Source organism: Sorex fumeus, unplaced genomic scaffold (assembly GCF_029834395.1).
Source record: "Sorex fumeus unplaced genomic scaffold, SorFum_2.1 ptg000003l, whole genome shotgun sequence".
In the NCBI taxonomy this organism is placed as follows: domain Eukaryota; kingdom Metazoa; phylum Chordata; class Mammalia; order Eulipotyphla; family Soricidae; genus Sorex; species Sorex fumeus.
The window spans coordinates 42547563-42570766 of NW_026606060.1; the positions used below are offsets into that span (position 1 = coordinate 42547563).

The following is a 23204-nucleotide window of genomic DNA, read 5'->3' on the forward strand; positions in this document are numbered from 1 at the left end:
ATCCGGCAGCTTATGTGTAGTGTTGAGATTTTGCTGATTAATCTGCAGCCATTAATCTCATCTCTTTAAACCTTATTAAAATAGGTTTTCTACTTGAATATCTAACTTGTCCTATATTTTTCTCTTTTTTTTTCTCCACCTGATAAAAGGAGTATGAGGGAAAGTTTTGTTGTTTTTTTTTCTTTTTGGGTCACACCCGGCGATGCACAGGGGTTACTCCTGGCTCATGCACTCAGGAATTACTCCTGGCAGTGCTTAGGGGACCATATGGGGTGCTGGGAATTGAACCTGGGTCTGCCTCGTGCAGGGCAAATGTCCTATCCACTGTGCTATTGCTCCAGCCCCCCCCCCGCCCCCCCCCCCGCCCAAGGGTTTTTTTTCCATTTGTTTGTTTTTTGTTTTGTTTTGTTTTTGTGGAGGTGGGGAGTACTTTTTGAGGGAAAGTCCTTTTAACTCCTAATTCTTCTCTCCCCCCTTCTATCATTTGGGATTGAGAGAGAGAGAGAGAGAGAGAGAGAGAGAGAGAGAGAGAGAGAGAGAGAGAGAGAGAGAGAATATACTATAGTATAGGCAGGGTGCTTGCTGGCCAATCTAAGTTTAATCCCCGGCACCTCATAGGGTTCCCCGAGCCTCACCAGGAATAATTCCTGAGCCCAGAACCAGGAGTAAGGCCTACGGAGTGATAGTACAATAGGAAGGGCGCTTGCCTTGCATGCAGGTCACCTGGGCTCAATCCCTAGCACCCTATATGGTCCCCCAATCTCTACCAGGACTGATCTTTTAGCACAGAGCCAGGAGTAAGTCCTGAGCACCACCAGGTGTAGCCTTTTAATTTAAAAAAAAAAGGAAAGAAAGAAGGTTGGATGTGTTCTAATAACACCCAAATCTCATTTTAAGTGTTCATTATATGCTCTTCTTACACCCAACGTTTTGTCAAAGTGTTTTACTGGCTCTGATTTTTCCCTCTTGGCATTTCCAGTTGAAAATGATAGTTTTACGTCCTTATTTCTGCTCTGCACCCTTTGAGTGCTCAGTATGTGCTGGCTAATTAGTGCTGGCTGATTAACCAGATATCGATGATCAGAACCAAGGAGAGCTCAGCTGCTAATTCCTCTCAGTCAAGCCACTTCACTGTTCTTTCAGTCAGTTGAGTATAGAAGCTGCTGCACCTGTCACTTCCCTTCTTTTGATGAATATATTTGGTTTTCATTTTGTTTTGGACTTAAATATTATTGTAGCAAAGTAAATCTGTGCTGTCGTATAGAAAAAAATCAAGTTATTCTTTGGAAACTTCTGTTTGTAACATGTATGTGTTATTGGATGCGGTTCTTTTCAATTGAAAATACTGGAAACCTGCACACAGGGAAATAAATGAATAGATGTCTTACCTGCTGCTGGTTTAAAGATTTTTTTTAAAGAATAAACACAAATGTTATCATTTGAAAGCATTTTAGAAGAACCACACAAAACATCTCAGTCTCCTATTCTTTTGCAGTTATCGAGTAATATTGAGTGGCACTGGCACTGTAGAATTTATGTTCAGGTTTTTTCAGAGAGCTGCTCCTGATTGGAAAATGCTTAGTAATGGTGAAGGCACGCCCTCCAGTTCAGTGGCCATTTTGTAGTGTAGTTCTTCTGGAGAAACAAGTGGGAATCATCAAAGGCAGAAATGTACAGATCAAAAGGCTGTGGTCAAGAGGCAGTACATTTTTCATCTAGATCAATTGGAGGAGTTAGAACTATGCTATCTGTGAGTAGTCTAATTAGCTGGACTGATTTTTATGACCCTTTTAGCTTATTTCATCTTTTGAATGCTGAGATTGGGTTTTGCTTTGCTGATATTGAGGAATAATTAATGCTTGGATTTGAGGCGTTTGGCATGGTAATTTAGAACATAGCTATGTTGAAATGTATAAATGCCAAAAAGTATTTCCTGTTTGATCTTAAATGTGCAAGGCACTGTTCTATAATATAATTCATGGTTTAAAGACTGGAGGAACAAGTATTTATTTTAAATTATAATTTTCAATGGTACTAAATGAAAGGTAAGTGAAAAGTCTAAAGAAAGTAATATGTTAACAATGATAGTAATAGGGTAATTTATAAGGTTTGACTATGATTGAGTTTTTACATGCCAAAAGCTTCTTTATTTAAAAAAGATAAACCAGTACCTTGTGATTTGGTAATGACTTTATTCCTGATCAGCTTGTTTCCTGCTGTTTTGCATTTAACCTGGAAAGAAATAAGCAAATCATAGCAAAGGACAACAGGCAGATCACCTTTTCCAAAATTTTTCAAATGTTCTCTTTGACATATATTTGATCTATAACTTTAAACTTGTATTCAAAGATAAAAGATTTTAAAAAGCAGTTTTAAAGCTAATAATCTGTTATTTTCCTATTTCCAAGCAAATATTCTCCATCAGATCCCTTTGGTTACATACTTTTTTCCCTTAATGATTCTGTTTAAATTTTTTTTGTTGTTTCTTTTGGCTTTTGGTCCACATCTGATGGTAGTCAGTGTCACTCCTGGTGGTATTTAAGAGACCATGTGGTGCTGGGGAGAAACCCTGAGCCTCCTGCATGCAAAACATGCACTTCAGTCCACACAACTATCCCTCTGACCAGGTGCAAGTTTTTGTTTATTTAATTATTTTTTCTTTGGAACCACACCCAGTGTTACTTCTGGCTCTGCATTCAGAGATCACTCCTAGAGATGCTAGGGGACCATAAGGGGTACCAGGTATAGAATTCAGGTCAGCCAAATGCAAGGCAAATGTCTTGCCTCTGTACTATGTCTCCAGCCCCATCTGGTACTTTTTTTTTTTTAAAGAGAAGTTACCTGTAAATAATTTAATGAGTTCTCTTAACAAAGGAATGGAAATCAGTCTTCTAGGTTCTTTGGGCCAGGATAAGTGCAGGTTTACAGATGTGTGCTGGCTTCATTAACAATGGTACTTCATTAAACAGTTTCAGTTTTCTGTGCCAGTGCTTCCTGCCTTCTAATTTCTATTAGGAGCTGACTGTATTTCCTATTGTTTCTGTGTGTTTAATATAGATTTGCCGAGATTAAATCACAACCGACAATAGCATTTTACTGGACCTAAGTGTATGACTGATACAGGAGTGACATTTTAAATAAAGGAACTGTGTAATAGTTGAGAAGTTCATTAGTTTTGAGAGAGATAAGTACCAAGATCATTCTATTCATTTGCTAAACTAACAATTCAGTGCCTTTTTTTAAAAAAGCAGGTCTTGGGCTGGCCACCTGTTTCCACAAAAATAACACATGAATATATTCTCATTATAAAAATGTCAAATACTCAAGGGAAAGCATAGTCTTCCCTTAATCTTTCCCAGTTCACCTTTTCTTCCCAGGAGTAATTGCTGTAATCATTTTTCTTCCAGATCATTTTAGTACAATTATATCCATATATAAATATGTGCAAATATATGTCATACATAAAGAAACTGTGTATTTGACTTTTTGGCCTTTTTTTTTTTTTGCTTTTTTTGGGTCACACCCGGTGATGCACAGGGGTTACTCCTGGCTCGGCACTCCAGAGTTACTCCTGGCAGTGCTCAGGGGACCATATGGGATGCTGGGAATCGAACCCAGGTTGGCCACATGCAAGGCAAATGCCCTACCCACTGTGCTGTCTCTCCAGCCCCTTTTTTTTTGTTTCTTGTTTTTGTTTTTAGTAAAGTCAAATAGTTTTAGTTAAATAAATTTACTTAGAGGGGACTGGAGTGATAGCACAGCAGGTAGGACGTTTGCCTTGCATGCGGCCAACCCAGGTTCAATTCCCAGCATCCCATATGGTCCCCCAACCACCGCCAGGAGTAATTCCTGAGTGCAAAGCCAGGTGTAACCCCTGAGCATTGCCAGGTGTGATGCGAAAGGAAAGAAAGAAAGAAAGAAAGAAAGAAAGAAAGAAAGAAAGAAAGAAAGAAAGAAAGAGAGAAAGAAAAATTAATTTACTTAGAGAAATGTGAAGAGAGAGACAGAGATAGAGACAGAAAGAACATGAATAAAGAATAAGGCTTCTCCAGAGAGGGGAAAAGCTGAGAGTACATATCTCAGATTGAGATGTGGGGAGGCAGATATCCAGGATGGCGAATGCACACTTCACAAAGGAATTTTGAAATGATTAGAGGGGTCGATATAGTAGCACTGTCCTCCTGTTGTTCATCGATTTGCTTGAGTGGGCCCAGTAATGTCTCCATTATGAGACTTGTTACTGTGTTTGGCATATCCAATACGTCAGGGGTAGCTTGCCAGGCTTTGCCGTGCAGGCAAGATACTCTCAGTAGCTTGCCTGCCGGGCTCTCCGAGAGGGGCAGAGGAATGGAACCTGGGTCGGCCAGGTCCGCCACGTGCAAGGCAAACGCCCTACCCACTAGGCTATCACTCCAGCCCAAATATAGTATATAAGCTTATTATATTCATGAATTGGGCTGGAGTGATAGCACAGCGGTAACAAGTCTCATGATGGAGATGTTACTGGGCCCACTCGAGCAAATCGATGAACAACGGGAGGACCGTGACCGTGACGGTGATTCATGAATTGCATTCCAAGTGAAAGTGCTAGGTAAATGAATATACGCATGTGCACATATTTCCTCACACTCATTAACATTGGGATGGAGTGATAGCACAGCGGTAGGGCGTTTGCCTTGCATACAGCCAACATGGCTGACCCAAGTTCGATTCCTCCACCTCTCTCGGAGAGCCCGGCAAGCTACGAGAGTATCTCGCCCGCACAGCAGAGCCTGGCAAGCTACCCATGACGTATTCCATATGCCAAACACAGTAACAAGTCTCATGATGGAGATGTTACTGGGCCCGCTGGAGCAAATCATGAACAACAGGAGGACCATGACCATTAACATTAAATATGATCAACAGCTTCCTAATAGTTGTAAACTGCCAGAGAAAGATATGTTCAATTTGAACTTCTTAAAACTAAAGGGTAACCTGTTTTCATTTGTAGTTGTTTTCATTTTATTTGTTTCCATTTGTATATATTTTTAAGTGCCTCTATAGTCTTTTTTATTTCTTCTTTAAGGTCTTTTTCTCATTTGTTTATATGGGCTCATTGTATCATATGTTGATCATTTTTTTTCTAGTATTGTAAGATTTTTTAGTTTGAGGGCTCTTGGGGGCTGGAGAGAGAGTACAGAAGGTATTATCCCTATAGCTTTTGGCAGCTGGGAGCATGGTTCAACACCCTGACACCGTGTGTGGTACCCTGAGCATCAGGGATCACCCCTGAGTACAGAGCCAGTACAGAGCCAGGAATACCCTTAAGTACCTCTGGTTATGGCCCAAACACCCCCCTCCAGAAAGGTTTGGGGTTATACCTAGTGGTACTCAGGAGTACTCTGGGCTTGGTGTTCAGAGGGTCACTCCTGGCTGTGCTCCAGGGGACTCTGTGGAGTCAGGGACAGAACTCACATCTTCTGCATGTAAAGCATATGCTCAACCTATTGAGCTTCTCTTTAGCCTAAAAAAATAGATTGTGGTTGGGGGGCGAGGGGGGTCACACGGTGGAATGGGGAACCTCCCAGCTGGTGTACAGAAGCCCCACTTTCTCCCAGAAGAATATTTGGCCAACTACGCTGTTGACAGGAGCATAGAATGCCAGGGACCACCCTGGGGAAGACTAGGGCCTGAGGAGGCAATGCCAGGGACCACCCTGGGAAAGTCTAGGGCCTGAGGATGCAGTGCAGGGACCACCCTCGGGAAGTCTAGGGCCTGAGGATGCAATTTCAAGGACCACCCTGGGGAAGTCTAGGGCCTGAGCATGCAATGCTTGGGTAGGGTGGGGGGGCGGCCCACCTGGGGAAGCTCCAGTGGAGAAGACGTGGTTGGAGGCATCCTCAGGGCAACCTGTGCAAGCTTAAGAGCCCAAGTAGAACTGGGGATCAAACCCAGGGTGGATATAAGGATTTTAAAAAATCTAACACACTGCGTTATTTTTTACTTAATATTTCTTTTTTGAGGGGGAGAGTTGGGCCACTGGGTGTCAGCAGTGATCAGGTGATCGAACCTAGTCAGCTGCAGGCAAGGCAAGTGCCCTACCTGCTATACAATTGCCTGGCCCCTGTGTTGTTTTGATAAGAATAATAAAGTAATTTGTAAGAATAGAGTGCTATCTCTCCCCCCTCCCCCGCCTAGTTTGAGTGACTATTTTTAGAGACAGGGAGAGGAAGAAGAGAAAGAAAAAAGGAAGAAGAGGGGGAAACAGAACAAAAGGAAAGGAGGTTGGAAAAAAGGAATCTTGAATTTGAAATAAAGTTCATTCTTCACATATGAACGGATTTCATATAGTGAAGCCTTTTCGGGGAAGAGGGAGTTGACCTTTTTTATTGAGGTATCATAACTTACAATACTATTAATTATACATTTCATGCATACATCATTCCAATACCATATCCATCACCAGAGTGCCCACTTCCCTCAAAAAAAAGAATAGGATACTATTGTTTTTATAACTGCAAAATTCTTTGCAGTGGTTTCTAGGCTTGTATAATCTGAGTCACAATACAAATAATTGCCCAGTTAAAAAAAAGCAATTGGGAGTAAATGTAAGTATGGTCAGAATTATAATGACCCATTTTCAATTTCTAATCTGTTAAGTAATTTTAAAGTTGTGAGTCCAATTGGTGATTTAAAAACTAAATTATGCAAAATTCTATTTTAGATCAGGTTGATGTATTCTGTAAGATACAACTTTGTGATAACAAGTAAGGGATGCATAGGCTTGGGACCCAGACCAGCCACCATCATATTCAGCTAGATGACCTTTTTTTTTTTGCCTTTTTATAACTGTCTTTATTTAATATAAATTAAATTTATATTTTAGCCCTCCCATGTTGCAGCATGTGTCAGAATTTCCTTCCTCTTTTAAAGCTAAGTATATTCCATTGTATACTCATATTTTGTTCATCCGTTTATCTGCTGACGGATGCTTTGATTGTTTTAAACTTTTGATCAACATAAATTTGCTGCATAAATTTTTTTAATTGTTCTTTGGAGGGGTTACTTTTTTTTTTGTCTTTTATTTATTTATTTATTTATTTATTATTAGTGAAACACCATGAGGTACAGTTGTAGACTTACAAACTTTTGTGCTTGGGTTTCAGTTATCAATGATCAAGTACCCATCCCTCCACCAAGTGCCCATTCTCCGCCACCAATGATCCCAGTAGCCTAGCCCTCCCACCCTAGATGACCTTTGATAAATTATTTAACCTCTATTCACCTCAGTTTTCCTTCTAAAATGACAGTTGTGTTGACGATGGTGATACCTCCTTAGAAGTTTGTTGTCTATAGTAAATGGGGTCATTATATCATTTAACTAAATGCTTAGCTCATTAACAACACAGGGGATGTCAACTGTTTTCACTATTTCTCTTATTTTCCTGCTTTGGCTCTATTTTTAAATACGCCTCTCTCTTAGGACCTGCTGCCATGTTTACTCTGTTCTTTCCTCTCTATGCCTAGAACCTGAAAACTTACAACTCAACTCTATCAGTAAAGGTTTTAGGCCCTTCAGAAGAAAGAAACTAGTGATGAAACCATTCTTATTACCCATCCTCTCCATTTCTGCATGACTCTTACTTTTTTTTAAAAATAGGGCAGTTACTTTATTTATTTATCTATTTATTTATTTATTGGCTCACACCCAGCGATACACAGGGGTTATCCCTGGCTTTGCATTCAGGAATTATACCTGGCAGTGCTCAGGGAACCATATGGGATTCTGGGAACTGAACCTGGGTCAACCGCGGGCAAGCCCTACCTACTGTACTGTCACTCCAGCCCCAACTCTTACTTTTTAAATGCAAACAGGTGATGGTACTGGTGTGTCTATAGAATGCACCTTGAATTGAGGAGGGAAAAAAAAAAAGCAGTGCTTTACAGGAGTGGCTCAACTTGATTCCCTACTGGTGGAATCTGAAATATTTATGATGGGGGACACTAAGCACAGATACTCTAGAGCTTGGTGACCATCTTCCTGAAACTCCTGTTCAGCAAAGAATTGGGGTTGTCTATTTTTGTTTACTTTTCTTGCAAAAATATGTTTGAAGCATCAGAATAATCTTAGTACAACCAAAGACTTGGCTAGCTTTCATTTAGCAAAATTCTTTCTGATGCTGTGATGTGTGTTTTCTCTCAGCTAAAATTTACAGGAATAGTGAACCACAAAGATTTCCTGAGAAAAAGCTCCCACATGCTGTGTTTGAGGTTTCTCGTATTTCTTTTGGCAGCAGTCACATTCTCCACTACTACAAAATTATAGTTTTGAGTCTAGTGCTAATAATTTTTCTTGAAGAAGAAAACAAAAGCAGATAACTGAAACATATGTGGCCTTTATTTTGCTTGAACCAAGGGGAAAAGTTCTAACAGAAATTACCTATCACCACTTACTCGGTCTTATCCTCACACCAAAAAAAGGTACTTTCTGGAGGTTACAATCAACCTATAGTAATACTTCTAATGTGAATAGAAATTTTTTTTATTCATTTATAAGTCGTATGGCCTCAAACTACAGATAGAGTAAGAATAGAGCCTTACAGATAAGTTGGAGCATTACCTTGCTAGAAAATAAAAAACCAAAAATAAATTATTTTAGGGCCAGAGAGATAGTAAAGGGGATGAGGCATTTGCCTTACATGAAGCAAATCCTGGTTTAGTCCCTGGCACCTTCTATGGTCTTCTGAGTGCCACCAGGAATAACTGAGCATAGAGCTAGGAGTAAGCCCTGAGCACTGCAAGAGATTGTCATTCCAAGCCTTTGTTATTTTATAGTCAATGATCATATTTTAATACTAAATCATTATTTACTGCTTTCTATTTAACCTTTTCTGGTGGGGCGGCAGACCCAGAGTTGCTCAGGGCTTACTCCTGGTTCTGCACTCAGAGGTCACTTCTGGAGGGGGTTGGACCCATATGTGATGCTGGGGATTGAACTGGGTTGGCTGTGTTCAAGGAAAGCACCCTACCTGCTGTACTGTGGATCTGCTCTGGCCCCTTCTATGCCTTTTCCACTCTTTTTCTTGTATATGTGCAAAGCATGAAAAGCTTATGAATATGATGTAGTTTTCCATATTAAAACAACATTTTCAAAACTATTGCCAGTTATCCAGTTTTATTATGGCTATACCTGAATAATACTGTTATCAAGAAGAGTATTGGACCAGAGAGATAGTATGGATAGAGATAGTATAGATAGTATGCATAGGTAGGTTATGGTGCTTGCTTTATGAAGCAGACACATGTTTGATCACTGCTGCTACACGTGGTTCCCTAAATATAGCTGGGTGTGGCCCAAAGAAGAAAGGGAGAGAAGGATTTTTTCCAACTACAGGCTTTTTAAAATCCCAGTATTCATCTGTTTTAATCTTGTAGCAATAATTTTCCAGATTGAATTCAAAAGCATTTCCAAGAATCTAGCTTTCATTGAGCTAAATAATAAAAAGATATGCAAAAATATAAAGTAATACTCTCTGCTCAATAATTTTTAAATTTTGTTTATCAAAAATTTTAATAAACATGTTACTAACAATCTAAATACCGTATTTTATAATGTCACATTTTATGTCAGTTTATATTTTATAGTATAGTATTTTATAAGAGCAAGTGCCTTACCCACTATACTATCACTCCAGCCTCCTCCAAATACTTTTTTTTTTAGCTTTTTGAGTCACACCTCGCAATGCACAGGAGTTACTCCTGACTCTGCATTCAGGAATTACACCTGGTGGTGCTCAGGGGACCATATGGGATGCTGAGGATCGAGTCCAGGTGTGCAAGGCAAACACCCTACCCACTGTGCTATCTCTCCCACCCCTCCAAATACTTTTAATTTAAAGTCGTAGTTTTACTGTAAAGCCTTTATGTTCATCACTGGTAATGTTTCTGTGTGTATCTGTTTTGGGATCACACCCAGCAGTGCTCAGGACCTACTCCTGGCTCCATGCTCTGGAATCCCACCTGGCAGGCACTGGGAACCATATAGGATGCTGGGTATCAAACTTGGGTTAGCTGGATGGAAGACAAGCACCCAACCCACTGTACTTTTGCTCTAGCCTCATCATTGGTAACTACAAAATTTTTCTTTTGGCCCAGAAGTGATCAAAGTATAAAAATAAAAGTAAAACAGTAAGATAAATGCTATAGTTTACACTATCATAAACATAATGAATAGAGTTTTATTATTTATGCCTTTTGGGTTTATATATTAGAAGGTGATATGATTTGTACCAACAACCCAGAATTTTACAAGTACAAGTATGAAGCACAGTAATGATTGAAATTATGCTATATTGACCCTGGGGAACCTTCATTCCTAGTCTCCAAAGGTTGTCTACTCTGAAATGTCAGATTCTTATAACGTCATGCAAAAAAGCACAGTGATAACGTTGGTAAGTCATCTTTTCCAGAACTATGAAAGAGGGCTTTTTAGGATGAAAGTGATGAATTCTATAACTAAATATGGGGAAGCAACCAGAACTACCAAGGCATCATTCACAGTTTGATAGCATTAGTGGACAAATCACACATTTAACAGGAAGATTGTAAAACCAGCCCAAGAGTTCATGAGGAAAAACTTGTTTGGAGATAGAGTAGCTTAAGCTATTGGTAAAATTGTTTGACATTATCATTAATATACAAAGTAAATGACTAATACTCCTGCTTTTGTGAAATATAAAGAATGACAAGTATTCCAGATTATATTGACACAAATAGTATGTAAATTCTAAGTTTAAGTAGAGACAGTATACACAGAAAACAATGTATTCTTCGTCTCTCTTCTGCCTAATCATGTCAGAAAATGTATGCTACAGACAATCATTTTGTTGTTTTCTGTGCTGTGACAAAATGCGAAATGAAGGGACATCTGGGTCATTGCTGACACAGCATCAGCTAAGGGTGCTGGAGAGGAAAGGAATTAGTATTTGAATAGAAAGATATTCGCCACCCCACTGGCTCTAAATCTCTTCCCAGAGAAGTTAGCAGTTAGGATCCAGAGAGCTGGGATTGGGGGGGGGAAGGGTAGTTGGACTAGATTTTCCCTTTTGCCTATTTTATATGGCCACTGTGCAAAGAATGCACTTTATGGTTATTAATATTGGGGAAAATGTTAAGAAAATCTTATTTTCTGAATCATTAAACAGACATGAAATTCAAATTTTATTGTCCATAAGGTTTTATTAGAATAGCCACACTCGTGGATTGGACATGATCTTTGGCTGCTTTCACACAACTACAGAGGTGATTTGTCATGACAGAGACCATATGGCCTGCAGTGCCTAAAATGTTTACTATCTAATCTTAACAGAAAAAGTCTGATGACCATAGAGGTGAAGTAATTCACTTTGATCAGCAGTATTTATTGTTTTTCCCCAGGGGAGTTCGCTTGAAAAAATGATCCCACTGTCTTTAAAGCACATTTGGATTTTTTTTCTTTTTTTTAAGTATGTAAACTTCAGAGAGTCTGCTCAAATGAAATAACATTCTTGTTCTTTTGCCTCATTGGGGGGCAGGGCAGGGTGGGGTTCATAGTTTTATTTGAAAATACAGATTGCATAGTTCACAGCAGTACTTATGACACATTATGGATAATATAAAGCTGAGCCATTTGTGCCACTAAAAATTTAAAACCTGAGGGATAAAAAGCATTCCTTCTTATATTACATTTTCTTGCATATTTTCCTCAAAAAGATTAAACATTGCTTTAAGGAGAGATATTTGACTAATTTTTCTGGTCTTTCAATTTGATTCCTAGGGTATTGTTACCAATCCAACAAATGCTCATTCTTTCCCATTTTTCCAAATTTAAGGCATATATTCCCCCCTCCCCCGAGTCTATCTCACTTCTTCCTATTTCCATAGCACTGATACAATCCTGAAATTACTAATTTATTGTAAACTTTTGTAGAGCTTCTTCTCGTTATTTTATATAGTGTAGTAGGGTCCTGAGTGAATGTTTCTTCATCTATGAGATGGAAATTACAATAGTGATGATAAAGATGAGAGTGACACCTTTTAGAGTTTGTTAGGAACCCTTAGTGAAAAAACTCAGCAAAATGATGAGTTAAGTTTTGCTTTATTGTAGTGTGTTAGCAGCTGTTATTTGTTATTGTCTTGGTGTTTGTTCTTGTATCTCTTAACATACACATATTTTGTTAACTCAAAATTTGCTTATATGTATTTATTTTAGGGTTTTGGACTATGCCAGATGGTGGGGATGCTTCTGGCTCTGTGTTTAGGGAATCACTCCTGGTGGTGGTTGGGATTCAAACCAGAGTCAGCTACATGCAAGACAAATGCCTTAAGCCCTTTACTGTCTCTCTGGCCCTCAAAGTTTTTGTTTATTTATTATCTCGAATCACTCTAAGTTACACAGTTACAAAGTTATTCATGATTGGATTTTGGTCATACAGTGTTCCAACAGCCTTCCCTTCACCAGTGAACATTTCTCACCACCCATGTCTTCAGGTTCCCTCCCGCTCGCCTCCCCCCCCCAACCCCCTTCCCCCATCCCCGTAATCTGTCTGTATGACAGACACAGACACTGTTCTTCTCTTTTCTTTTGTGCATTGTGGTTTGTAATACAGGTACTGAAATGTTATTATATGCATTTCTCCTTTCAGTATTTTACCTCCTTTCAGTACTTCTCATCCAGAGTAATCATTTCCAGCTGTCATTGTTATAGTGGTCCCTTCTCTGTCCTCACTGCCCACCCCTCTCCACCACCACTTGTGGCAAGCTTCCAACCATGGACCAGTCCTCCTGGCCCTTGTTTCTACTGTCCTCGGGTATTAGTTTCGTAGTGTGTGTGTGTGTGTGTGTGTGTGTGTGTGTTTATATCCTGAAAATGATTGCAGTCATTCTATGTCTGTCTCTCTCCCTCTGACTCATTTCACTCAGGATGATATTCTCCATGTCTGTCCATGAGTAAGCAAATTTCATGACTTCATTTTTTTTTTGGCGGCTGTGTACTATTCCATTGTTTAGATGTATCGTTGTTTCTCAGAGTTTATTTTTTATTTATTTAGCTTTTTGGGTCACACCCGGCAATGCACAGGGGTTATTCCTGGCTCTGCACTCAGGAATTACTCTTGGCGGTGCTCAGGGGACCATATGGGATGCTGGGAATTGAACTCAGGTCGGCCACGTGCAAGGCAAACGCCCTACCCACTGTGCTATTGCTCCAGCCCCTCAGAGTTTATTTTTAAATATGTCACCAACTTTGCGCTTTATTTTACTTTTTTATATTCTTTTTTTAAATTTTATTTTATTTATTGAATCACCGTGAGAAAAGTTACAAAGCTTCCAAGTTAAAATCTTGGTCATACAATGATCAACCACCCATCCCTTCACCAGTGCATATTTTCCCCCACCAAGAACCCCAATATACCCCCCAATCCCACCCCTCCCAATGCCTGTGAGGCAGAGGATTTCCACTTAACTGCTTACTTTGATTACATTCATTAATTCGACAAAAGATGCACCATTATTATTTGGGATTTTCCCCCCAAATTCAGACCTGCTGAAAAGGCACCGTGAAATAATTTGCTTTGGTGGCTGGAGTGATAGCACAGCAGGTAGGGCGTTTGCCTTGCACACGGCCGACCCAGGCTCAATTCCCAGCATCCCGTGTGATCCTCTAAGCACCGCCAGAAGTAATTCCTGAATGCAGAGCCAGGAATAACCCCTGTACATTGCCAGGTGTGACCCAAAAAGCAAAAAAGAAAAAAAAAAAGAAAGAATTTGTTTTCTATTGCTAGTTATGAAGACCATATGATTTTGTGTGACTGCAGTAGCAGCTGTGCGATTTTGGTTTTCTGATATTTTACTAAGTGTGGAGGGATTTCTGCCAAAAGCTACATAGTTCCGAGATTGGTTTGTGTGCCTCTGGTCCATGGCTGTGCCAGAGAGCTGAACGTGGGGGGGAGGGGGAGCAGGGGCAACTCATGGTCTCAGCAGGGCAGGAAGGACATGCTGGTTCCGTCCCCCATCCCATGAGCCCACAGTTGCTCTGTCACCACTGGCTCATACCTGGCTGCCCAATAAGCTCTGAGGCCAGGTTCACTGTGCCTCTGGAAGGCGGAAGAGACAAACACCCTTTCCCTCCCAGGGGGCACAGCGCCATAGCTTAATGCAAAGTTCATTCACATTTCTGCTGAAAGCTGCTGGGTTCTGAATTAGGTCTGTGTGCCTCTGAACCCATGGCCATGCCAGAAATCCGCTCATGGAGGGCAACTCGTGGTCTCAGTGGGGCAGAAAGGACATGAACTTTGTGCTTTAGAGAAGACTGAAAGCGCAAATAAAAATTTGCTAGTTAGCTAGAAAATAGATTTTCAATGAATTTTCATTTAATGATGGTATCTCTCATAAGATTAAGGTGATTGTTTTGGTCTGTTCCAAAATATGTGCTTTTTTTACATAGCTTATATAAATTTCAGGTATAAAGTGAGTGCTTCCTGTGTGCCAGGGACTGTTCTAAGTGCTTTATATGTTTTTAGTTCTCATAAGAACCTGTGTTACTTTTTTTTTTAATTTTTATTAGTGAGACATCATGAGGTACAGTTACAGACTTACAATTTTTTGTGCTTGGGTTTCAGTTATACAATGATCAAGTACCCATCCCACCAGTGCTCATTCTCCACCACCACTAATCCCAGTATCCCTTCCACCTCCCACCCCCCCATCCCACCCTGCCTCTGTGGCAGGGCATTCCCTTTTGTTCTCTCTCTCTTACTGGGTGTTGTGGTTTGCAAAAGAGGCAATGGATGACAATCATGTTTGGTCTATAGTCTACTTTCAGCAAGCTTCTCCCATCCTGGCAGAATCCTCCCAACACCCTTTATTTGGTGTTCCCTTCTCTATCTGAGCTCCCTTTTCCCCTAGCATGTGTGGTTCGCCCCCAAGCTATGGAGTAAAATTCCTGGTACTAATCTCGGCCATTCTTGGGTGTTGGTCTCCTATTTTGTTTCTTTATGTTCCCCAGATGAATGCAGTCTTTCTATGTCTATCCCTTTCTTTCTGAGTCATTTTGCTTAACATGATACTTTTCATGTAGTACCACTTGTATGTAAATTTCATGACTTCATCTTTTCTAACAGCTACATAGTACTCCATTGTGTAAATGTACGAAAGTTTCTTTAACCAGTCATCTAGAACCTGTGTTACTTTTATTCTTAGTTTTAGATCAGACTCCTGAATCACAGAAGGCTAATAAATTTCTATAAGCTATCCAGTTAATAAGAAGAGGAGCTGGGTGTTGAACCTACAACCTGGTTCCAGTTCGTCTCTTAACCATCTGTCAATGCTTTTCTCAGTCATACTTTCTCTCACGTGTCCTATGTTTTATATATGGAATATAGTTTGTCTTGAGTAACATTTTTTGAATTTTAAAGGTATTTTTGTTCTGTTTAGAAACAAAATAATTTTATTTAGGAAGTATGTTATGTGAGAAAGAGAGAGAAAGAGAGTGAGAGCGCGCGCGAGCCTGCAAGTAACACATTCCAAATCACTATGTGCAGGCAATTCCAGAATAGAGTTTTAAAATTCTTTTTTGGGATGAGGGGAGGTTAACCTGGCTATGCTCAGGGCTTACTCCTGGTTCCACATTCAGGGATCACTCCTGTGAGTTCTCAGGAGACCAAATATGGTGCTAGGGATTGAACCCAGGTCAGCCACATGCAAGGCAAGGGCCTTATCTGCTATACCATCTCTCTACCCCTTAAATTTCTTAACTATAATGGGTATACAGTAGATAAAACTCATTTTTTTAATGAATCCTTGAATGTGATGATATAAGATGATGGTTGCAAGAAGGACAGTACAAGATGTAGGACAGTTGCCTTACATGTGACTGATAACTATCATGGCTTAAAACACCACACATGCTCCCCTGATCATTGTCAGGTGTGGCCCAAACCAGTCACTCCCAAATTATAATGAAAGCAGTACAATCACTTTTAATTTCTTGCCTTCAAGTAATAGTTATTTTCGCTGTACGTTTTCTAAGGATCTATCTATAGCTGGATTGACTATTTTGAAGCAAACTATTCTAATACTACAAAAATTTGGAAAAAAAATTGCTTGAGAAATCTATTTATATTCTTAAATTCATTTCTGCTTATTGGTACTCACTCAAAAAATCTGTGTGTTTTATTTAGGATTTTTCCTTTTTTGGGTTTCTCTGTAGAACTCTGTTGATTTTTCTTTTTAATGCTAAATGGAATTTATAGCAGATAATTGAATTCTTCATAGAAGAAGATTTAAGGAATTTGGATTTCCTGGCTATAGTAGTGAAGTTTGGTATTGAATTTGACCTCTAAAACTTTTTTTTCCCCTTTATTTTATTTTATTTTTTTTTACAGTTGTAGATTTACAATTTTTTGTGCTTTGGTTTCAATTATACAATGATCAGATACCCATCCCTCCGCCAGTGCCCATTTTCCACCATCATGGATAATATCCCTCCCACCCCCATCCCCCCATCCCCCTGTCTCTGTGGCAGGGCAATCCCCTGTGTTCTCTCTCTCCTTTTGTGTGTTGTGGTCTGCAAAAGAGGAATTGAGTGGCAAACATGTTCAGTCCATAGTCTACTTTCGACATGCATCTCCCCTCCTGGGAGGATCCTCCAAACATCTTTTATTTGGTGCTCCCTTCTCTATCTGAACTGCCCTTTCCTCTAGGATACCCGGCTGGCCTCTAAGTTATGGAGTAATCCTCCTGGTGCTGATCTCAGCTATTCTTGGGTATTAATCTCATACTTTGTTACTTTATATCCCCCAGATGAATGCAATCTTTCTATGTCTATCCCTCTCTTTCTGACTCATTTCGCTTAGCATGATACTTTCCATATTGTACCACTTGTATGTAAATTTCATGACTTCATCTTTTCTAACAGCTACATAGTACTCCATTGTGTAGATGTACCAAAGTTTCTTTAACCAGTCATCTGTTCGTGGGCATTCAGGTTTCTTCCAGTTTCTGGCTATTGTAAAGAGTGCTGCAATGAACAAACAAGTGCAGATGTCACTTCGACTATACATTTTTGCCTCTCTGGGATATATTCCCAGGAGTGGTATTGCTGGGTCAAATGGGAGCTCAATTTCTAATTTTTTGAGAATCGTCGATACTGTTTTCCAGAAGGGCTGAACCAGTGGACATTCCCACCAACAGTGAAGGAGGGTCCCTTTCTCGCCACATCCACGCCAGCATCGGTTGCTTTTGTTCTTTTGAATGTGGGCCAGTCTCTGGACCTCTAAAACTTTTGAGATAGAAATTATTTTAAAATTTGCTTTTCTTTATGTCTTTTAGAATTCTCCACTTTACCAATACTTACAGGATCTGGGACACACAGATTTTGAAATATGCTCTTCTCTGTCACCAAAACCAGAAAAATGCACAGCAACAGAGGAACAACAAAAGTCTCCTTCAAGAACTCAGCCAAAAGTAAGAAAATATGCTCATTTTCTACAGCTTAGTCTTTGTTTTTACTTTATTGCATATTTAAACTCATTTTGCTTATTATTCTTGCAAGCAATACACAAATTTTTTAAAAAAAAGCCTTTTAAGCAAACCCACACACTTTTCTTCTTCAGTAGTACAGAACTCACTGTTTAGGTAAAACACAAAATGGTATTGTTTTTGAACTATTTCATAATAATTTTATATAAGGTTAAAATAATGTAATGAAAATATATGCGTGTATATATATACACACATGTATATATATGTATATAAATTCATTTAAATATTGAAAATTTATGTAGAGATCTAGAAAAATATGTGAAAAAAACTTTTAACAAAAGTTTACCTATTAGGACACTTCCATTATAGGAACTGAAATTTTTTTCTTTATTTTTTTAACTTTTTTTTCTTTTTGGGTCACACCCGGCGATGCACAGGGGTTACTCTTGGCTCTTCACTCAGGAATTACTCCTGGCAGTGCTCAGGGGACCATATCGGATGCTGGGATTCGAACCCGGGTGGGCCTTGTGCAAGGCAAATGCCCTACCTGCTGTGCTATCACTCCAGCCCCAAATTTTTTCTTTTAATATATATTTAAAAGGCAGCAGAGGACTGGGGAGATAGTACAGTAGAGAGGGCACTAGCCTTATATAAATCCATCCCAGGTTTGATCCCCAGCACACCATAGGCCATATGGTACTCAAAAGCCCCACTAGGAGTGATCCCTGAGTAGAGCCAGGAGTAAGCCCTGAGCACTGCCAAACAAAACAACACAGCAATAGCAAAAAGACACCACAAATTATAAAACAGAAAATTGATAATTATAAGCAGTTTTGGAGATTCATGATGATATGCACATATATCTGCTCAATTTCTGATGTACTTTATATCTGTATCATTAATACTTTCATACAGCTAATATTTTATAGCTGCTGGTACAGCATTTACAGCTAAGGTACTAAAGATACACTTATAAAATGCATTTACCAGATTCATTTATCTTCTATTAAAGATGTAAAATGCATTTTTCTATAAATTTTACAAATTGCATTCACCAGATTCATTTATCTTCTATTAGCCATAGTGACTAAAATAAGAAACTATTCTAATACAGAAGGAATTCTAAAGGAATTCAAAAGAAAAAAAACAAGAGAAATAAACATAAGAAACAAAATGGGAAAAGAAATAAAAAGGAATACAAAATTAACAAGAAAAAAAGCAGATCTATTACCTCATTCCTTGAGTATTCTGGTTTATTTATTTAATTATTAATTTTTTTGCTTTTTGGATCACACCGGCAATGCTCAGGGTTTGTTTCTGGCTCTGCACTCAGAAATTACTCCTGGAAGTACTGGGGGATGGGATGCCATCCTGGAAGTACTATGGGGTGGCAGAGATCAAACCCAGGTCAGCCACATGCAAGGCAAGCACCCTCCCCACTGTACTATCTCTCCAATCCAAGTATTCTGATTTAATCAGTATTTCATTACTAGACTCAGATGCTTTGGGGAAGAGGCATTTGAAGTTTTCACATAGACATTTACTCTGGTGAGAGGATAAGAGTCTTTTCTCTTGTTCCTTTGTAGAAAACCCCCAAAATGTGAGGCAACCGAGCAGGGTCCATTTGCAATCAGCAAAGTAAACTTTCATGAGAGCCAGCAGGTCATTCCCCGCGGTGCTCCTAACACAGGGATACTTGACCTGGAAGTGCAGGGGCCTGACAGGTGCTCTGGTCTGTGGTGTTCAGGCGTAGTGGCACTGGGAACACCACATAAATGTTTCTCAACTAGCACCTAAAAAGTGGGAATCAAGGAAATGAAAATCCATATATACCAGTTTTGTCCCTGCATTTAAATGCTTTCATCTTCCTGTTCTTTTCAAATATGAGTATAACTGGGAAACCTGGTTTTGAAAACCTAAAGATACATCTAATGGCTCACTTATAGATTAAGACTTAGATTTAAAATTCCTGGGCATCTTGGGACAGGGACAGAGATCGCAGGGATCATTTTCACTTATGATGGCTAATTTTCATTATAAAAATGGTATGATTTATAGATAAGTAAAAGTTTAAAATTGGGTCTCAAATTGAAAAACAATTAAAAACACCTAGCCAGAGAATGCTTTATCAAATTGGTATTTTATAAAAGTTCCTTTAGTCATTATATAAACGCATTTCAGATCAATAATTTCTGTCTTTCCAAAATGAAGTTATTCTAAAATTGAGGCAGCTCAATTTTAGAAAGATGTCTTGGATTTTTTTAAAGTTTCTTCTTGGGAAATAAATTGCTTCCAATTTCTGGCCAAGTTGTGAAGTACGAACTGTTTTCTTTTGGGTCCAGGGACCCCTCCTGGACAATTCTCTGCCAACTGGCAGAGAGTTAAATGCAAGGGCCTGAGGATGTGGGGCTGCTTGGACCTGAGGTACCTTTGATTACCCCAGTACTTGCTTGGGTGCCTCCAGAGCTGCACCTGGTGACACTCAGGAGGCCATGTTGCCCTGGGGATTGACCTAGGATTGGTAGATTTAAGTCATATGCCTTAATCCCTTTGCTACCTCTCTGGCCCAAAGTACTAGTTATTTTCTTTGAAAAATAATTTTTTTATGAGTTCATGATGTCACTGGTATTAATTTACTTTTCTTAACTTTTATTTTACTTGGGGGGATCTCCCAAGCAGTGCCCAGGGGCCTCACTGAGTCCCGGCACCTCGCCAGCAATTCTCAGTCAGCAAGGCTCTTGGTTTGGCACAAGGGCCCAAGGATGAGGTGCTGCTCGGGATACCCAGGCCACCCCCGCAGTGCTGGGGCCTCCAGAGCTATATACTCTGTGGTGCCTGGGGATTAACTTTTTTCTTTTTAATGTGATTATTACTTACTCCCTTGTTTGTACTTGTATAAATATCATGAATATTTGTTCTCTGTATATTTTTCTGATTGGCTTTCCTGTGATTATTCTTTCAGCAAGGTTTGGGAGCCACACCCAGTGGTGCTCAGGGCTTCCTCCTGCTGGCTCAGGGGACCATAATGGGGTTCTAGAGATCGAATCCGGGGTGAACCACGTGCAAGGCAAATGCCTGTCCTGCTGTGCTCTCTCCAGCCCCTCCTGTGATTCTGAAATGTTCCTTCCATGAGGGTATGGCATCAGACCACCCTCTTCTCTGCTGGTTTTCTCTGAGCAATATCATCTACTTTTTTGTCCACATCAGTCACTTATGTCCATTCTCAGTCTTTGCTGAATTCCAGGTAACTTTATACTATTTCTCACATACTAAGTTCTGGAAAACAGCAGTTATGTGTATTCGTTTTTATTCCCATGACCCTTTTTCCAATACCTGGAATAGCAAATGAGCTGCTAAGATAAACTGAATTTGGGGTTTATAATAAGACTTACTTCAATAAGTTGTTTTCTAAAGTGGATTTAAGTACTACTATTTTTCACCATAGTGTTATAGGATGAAATATTTTAATACTTGAGAATTTGGAGCACTTTGTGGTATTCCTTTTGAATCTGTATCATCAGGTTTACATTGATAATAATTAGTGTATATAGTGAGTACCTACCTTCAGGATAATGTCTTAGTGCTCTGGAAGCATCATTTCCACATGAGGCTCTGGATTTGGTTCCTGGCACTACAAAAGAATGATTTTTAAAAAATGATGGTCTTGGTTGGTGCTCAGGGCTTACTCTTGGCTCTGTATTCAAGGATCACTTTTAGTGGTACTGGAGACTGTATGTGGAGTAGAGAATAAAACCATGGTCTGATACTTTGCAAGACACTTAACCTCTGTGCTATCTCTCTAACCCCAGAAAATTTTTTAAAAAACTGAAAAACATTAAGTTTCCAGGTCACATTCCAAACTTTAGAGTCCCAAGTATGTGTGTGTACTATAAAACATATGACAAGTATGATTTTTTCCCTCCCTTTATTTGACAAAAATTCTGGTTAATTAGTACTAAGTTAATTGAAATTCTGCTTTGGGAATGTGGTTTAATAATCCATGTTAATGTTATTCTATCCTTCAGCGAGGCATCCTGTTAAAAGTGGCTGAAACCATCAAAAGCTGGATTTTTTCTCAGTCCAGTAAGAAAGATGACTTACTTCACAAGTTGGTAAGTGTTCTTTTTTTTTGGTAATTTTTTAGGGTTCCAGTTTATTAGTAAGAAAAACAATGAATCACAGATTGTTTGCTAATGATTTGGTCAGTGATGAATTTTGGTTTGAAATTCTGCAGTAACTGGGGACAGCTGAATTTGGTCCCTGTACTATTCGTAGTTTTTCAAAGATATTATTAGCTACTTTGAGAAGAATATTTTGGTAGTTAATAACAACTTAATTAATTACATCACTATTGTCCTATGCCATCTTCCTCCCTGAACAGTACTCTTCTCTGCAGTAAGAGTATATTTATTAGTGACTGCCTCCGTTCTCAGTTCATTGACAGTATCTCGGGTTTTTCCAATGTCCATGGGCCACTGTCTCTTCCCTTTCTTTGTTTCTTCAAATGAGCCAGATCATCTGATATTTGCCTGCCTTCTTAGGACTCATTTTGCTTGGCATCATTTGGAGCAAAATACCTGATTTCATCTTTCCTGGTGCGCATTTCTTTTTTTGTTTGTTTGTTTGTTTGCTTTTTGGGTCACACCCGGCGATGCTCAGGGGTTACTCCTGGCTTTGCACTCAGGAATCACTTCTGGCAGTGCTCGGGGGACCATATGGGATTCTGGGAATCGAACAGGTCAGCCACGTGCAAGGCAAACGCCCTACCTGCTGTGCTATTGCTCCAGCCCCCTGGTGCGCATAATTCTAATCATTACTTTGAACTGTTCATCAAGTAATTGGCCTTGGCCTTGTTTCCTTAAGGTGCTTTCCTGCTGTTTTGACTTGCTCTTCTCTTTGGGTTCTATTCTGCCTCCCCCCCCCCCCCAGTTGTGGTGTCATGAGGTTTGGTGACAGTCACAGTGGGCTTTGGGAAGGCTACTAAAATGGTACCTGCCAGCACTGGTCTTAGGAGAGTGCTAAGATGATGTCTGCTACTGTATCTAACCTAGGGATTGTCTTGAGGCCTCCAGCCTCTCAGCCAGCTGCCATCAGCATAGTAGAATGGCTTCCATGACCTATGATTCTGGTACTGTTCAGTCATGTGTGCTGGGTCTCTAGGTAAGCGAGCCTACAAAGAAGCTCTTTAAGGGCAATTTCTCTATTGCTGCCTGTTCTATGATTCCTCAGAGTATATCCCACACTGATCCTCAGTGCTGCTACTCCAGGAAGTGATCCCTGTGGATCAGGGGTTCAGTTTTCCTTGCAACTTCCCAGGAAAAAGTTCCACACCTTCAGCTCCCCACTTGCCTGAAGGGCTGGTCTAAGGAGGGGTTTCCCCACTGGGGAAAATGTGTGTCTGCCTTCTCCTCTATCAGTCTTGGTGCTTTCCCTGTATCCTTTGCTGTGGAAGCATTTATCTGATTTTTCAGGCTTTCTTTTGTATAAATTATTAATATAATTATGGATTTGCTGTGTCCATGGAGGGCCAAGTCAGCTAGGTTCTTCCTCACAGCCATCTTGAACTAGAACACTGTGGTGGAATTTTTCCTGTTTTAGTCTACTTTGGAATCTTTTCAATAAACTGCCCTCGCACTTCTTTGTCAGGGTCTTTCTCAGACACTTCAACGCATGTGATGTCTTTTCCCCTGTAACCAAATCAT

General features: G+C 39.7%; 1 protein-coding gene across 4 annotated transcripts in view; it reads left to right on the top strand.

Annotated features, from left to right (window-relative positions):
• Nucleotides 1-23204, top strand: part of VEZT (vezatin, adherens junctions transmembrane protein) — a 68530-nt gene that overhangs the window by 12639 nt on the left and 32687 nt on the right. For 3 of the 4 annotated variants that reach the window (XM_056117029.1, XM_056117038.1, XM_056117048.1), the window contains exons 2-3: nt 17350-17484; nt 21528-21614. In XM_056117029.1, the coding sequence (XP_055973004.1) occupies nt 17350-17484; nt 21528-21614 (222 nt within the window). Of the gene's footprint in view, nt 1-17349; nt 17485-21527; nt 21615-23204 lie in introns of those variants that run through there. The other variant, XM_056117058.1, reaches the window with a different exon arrangement.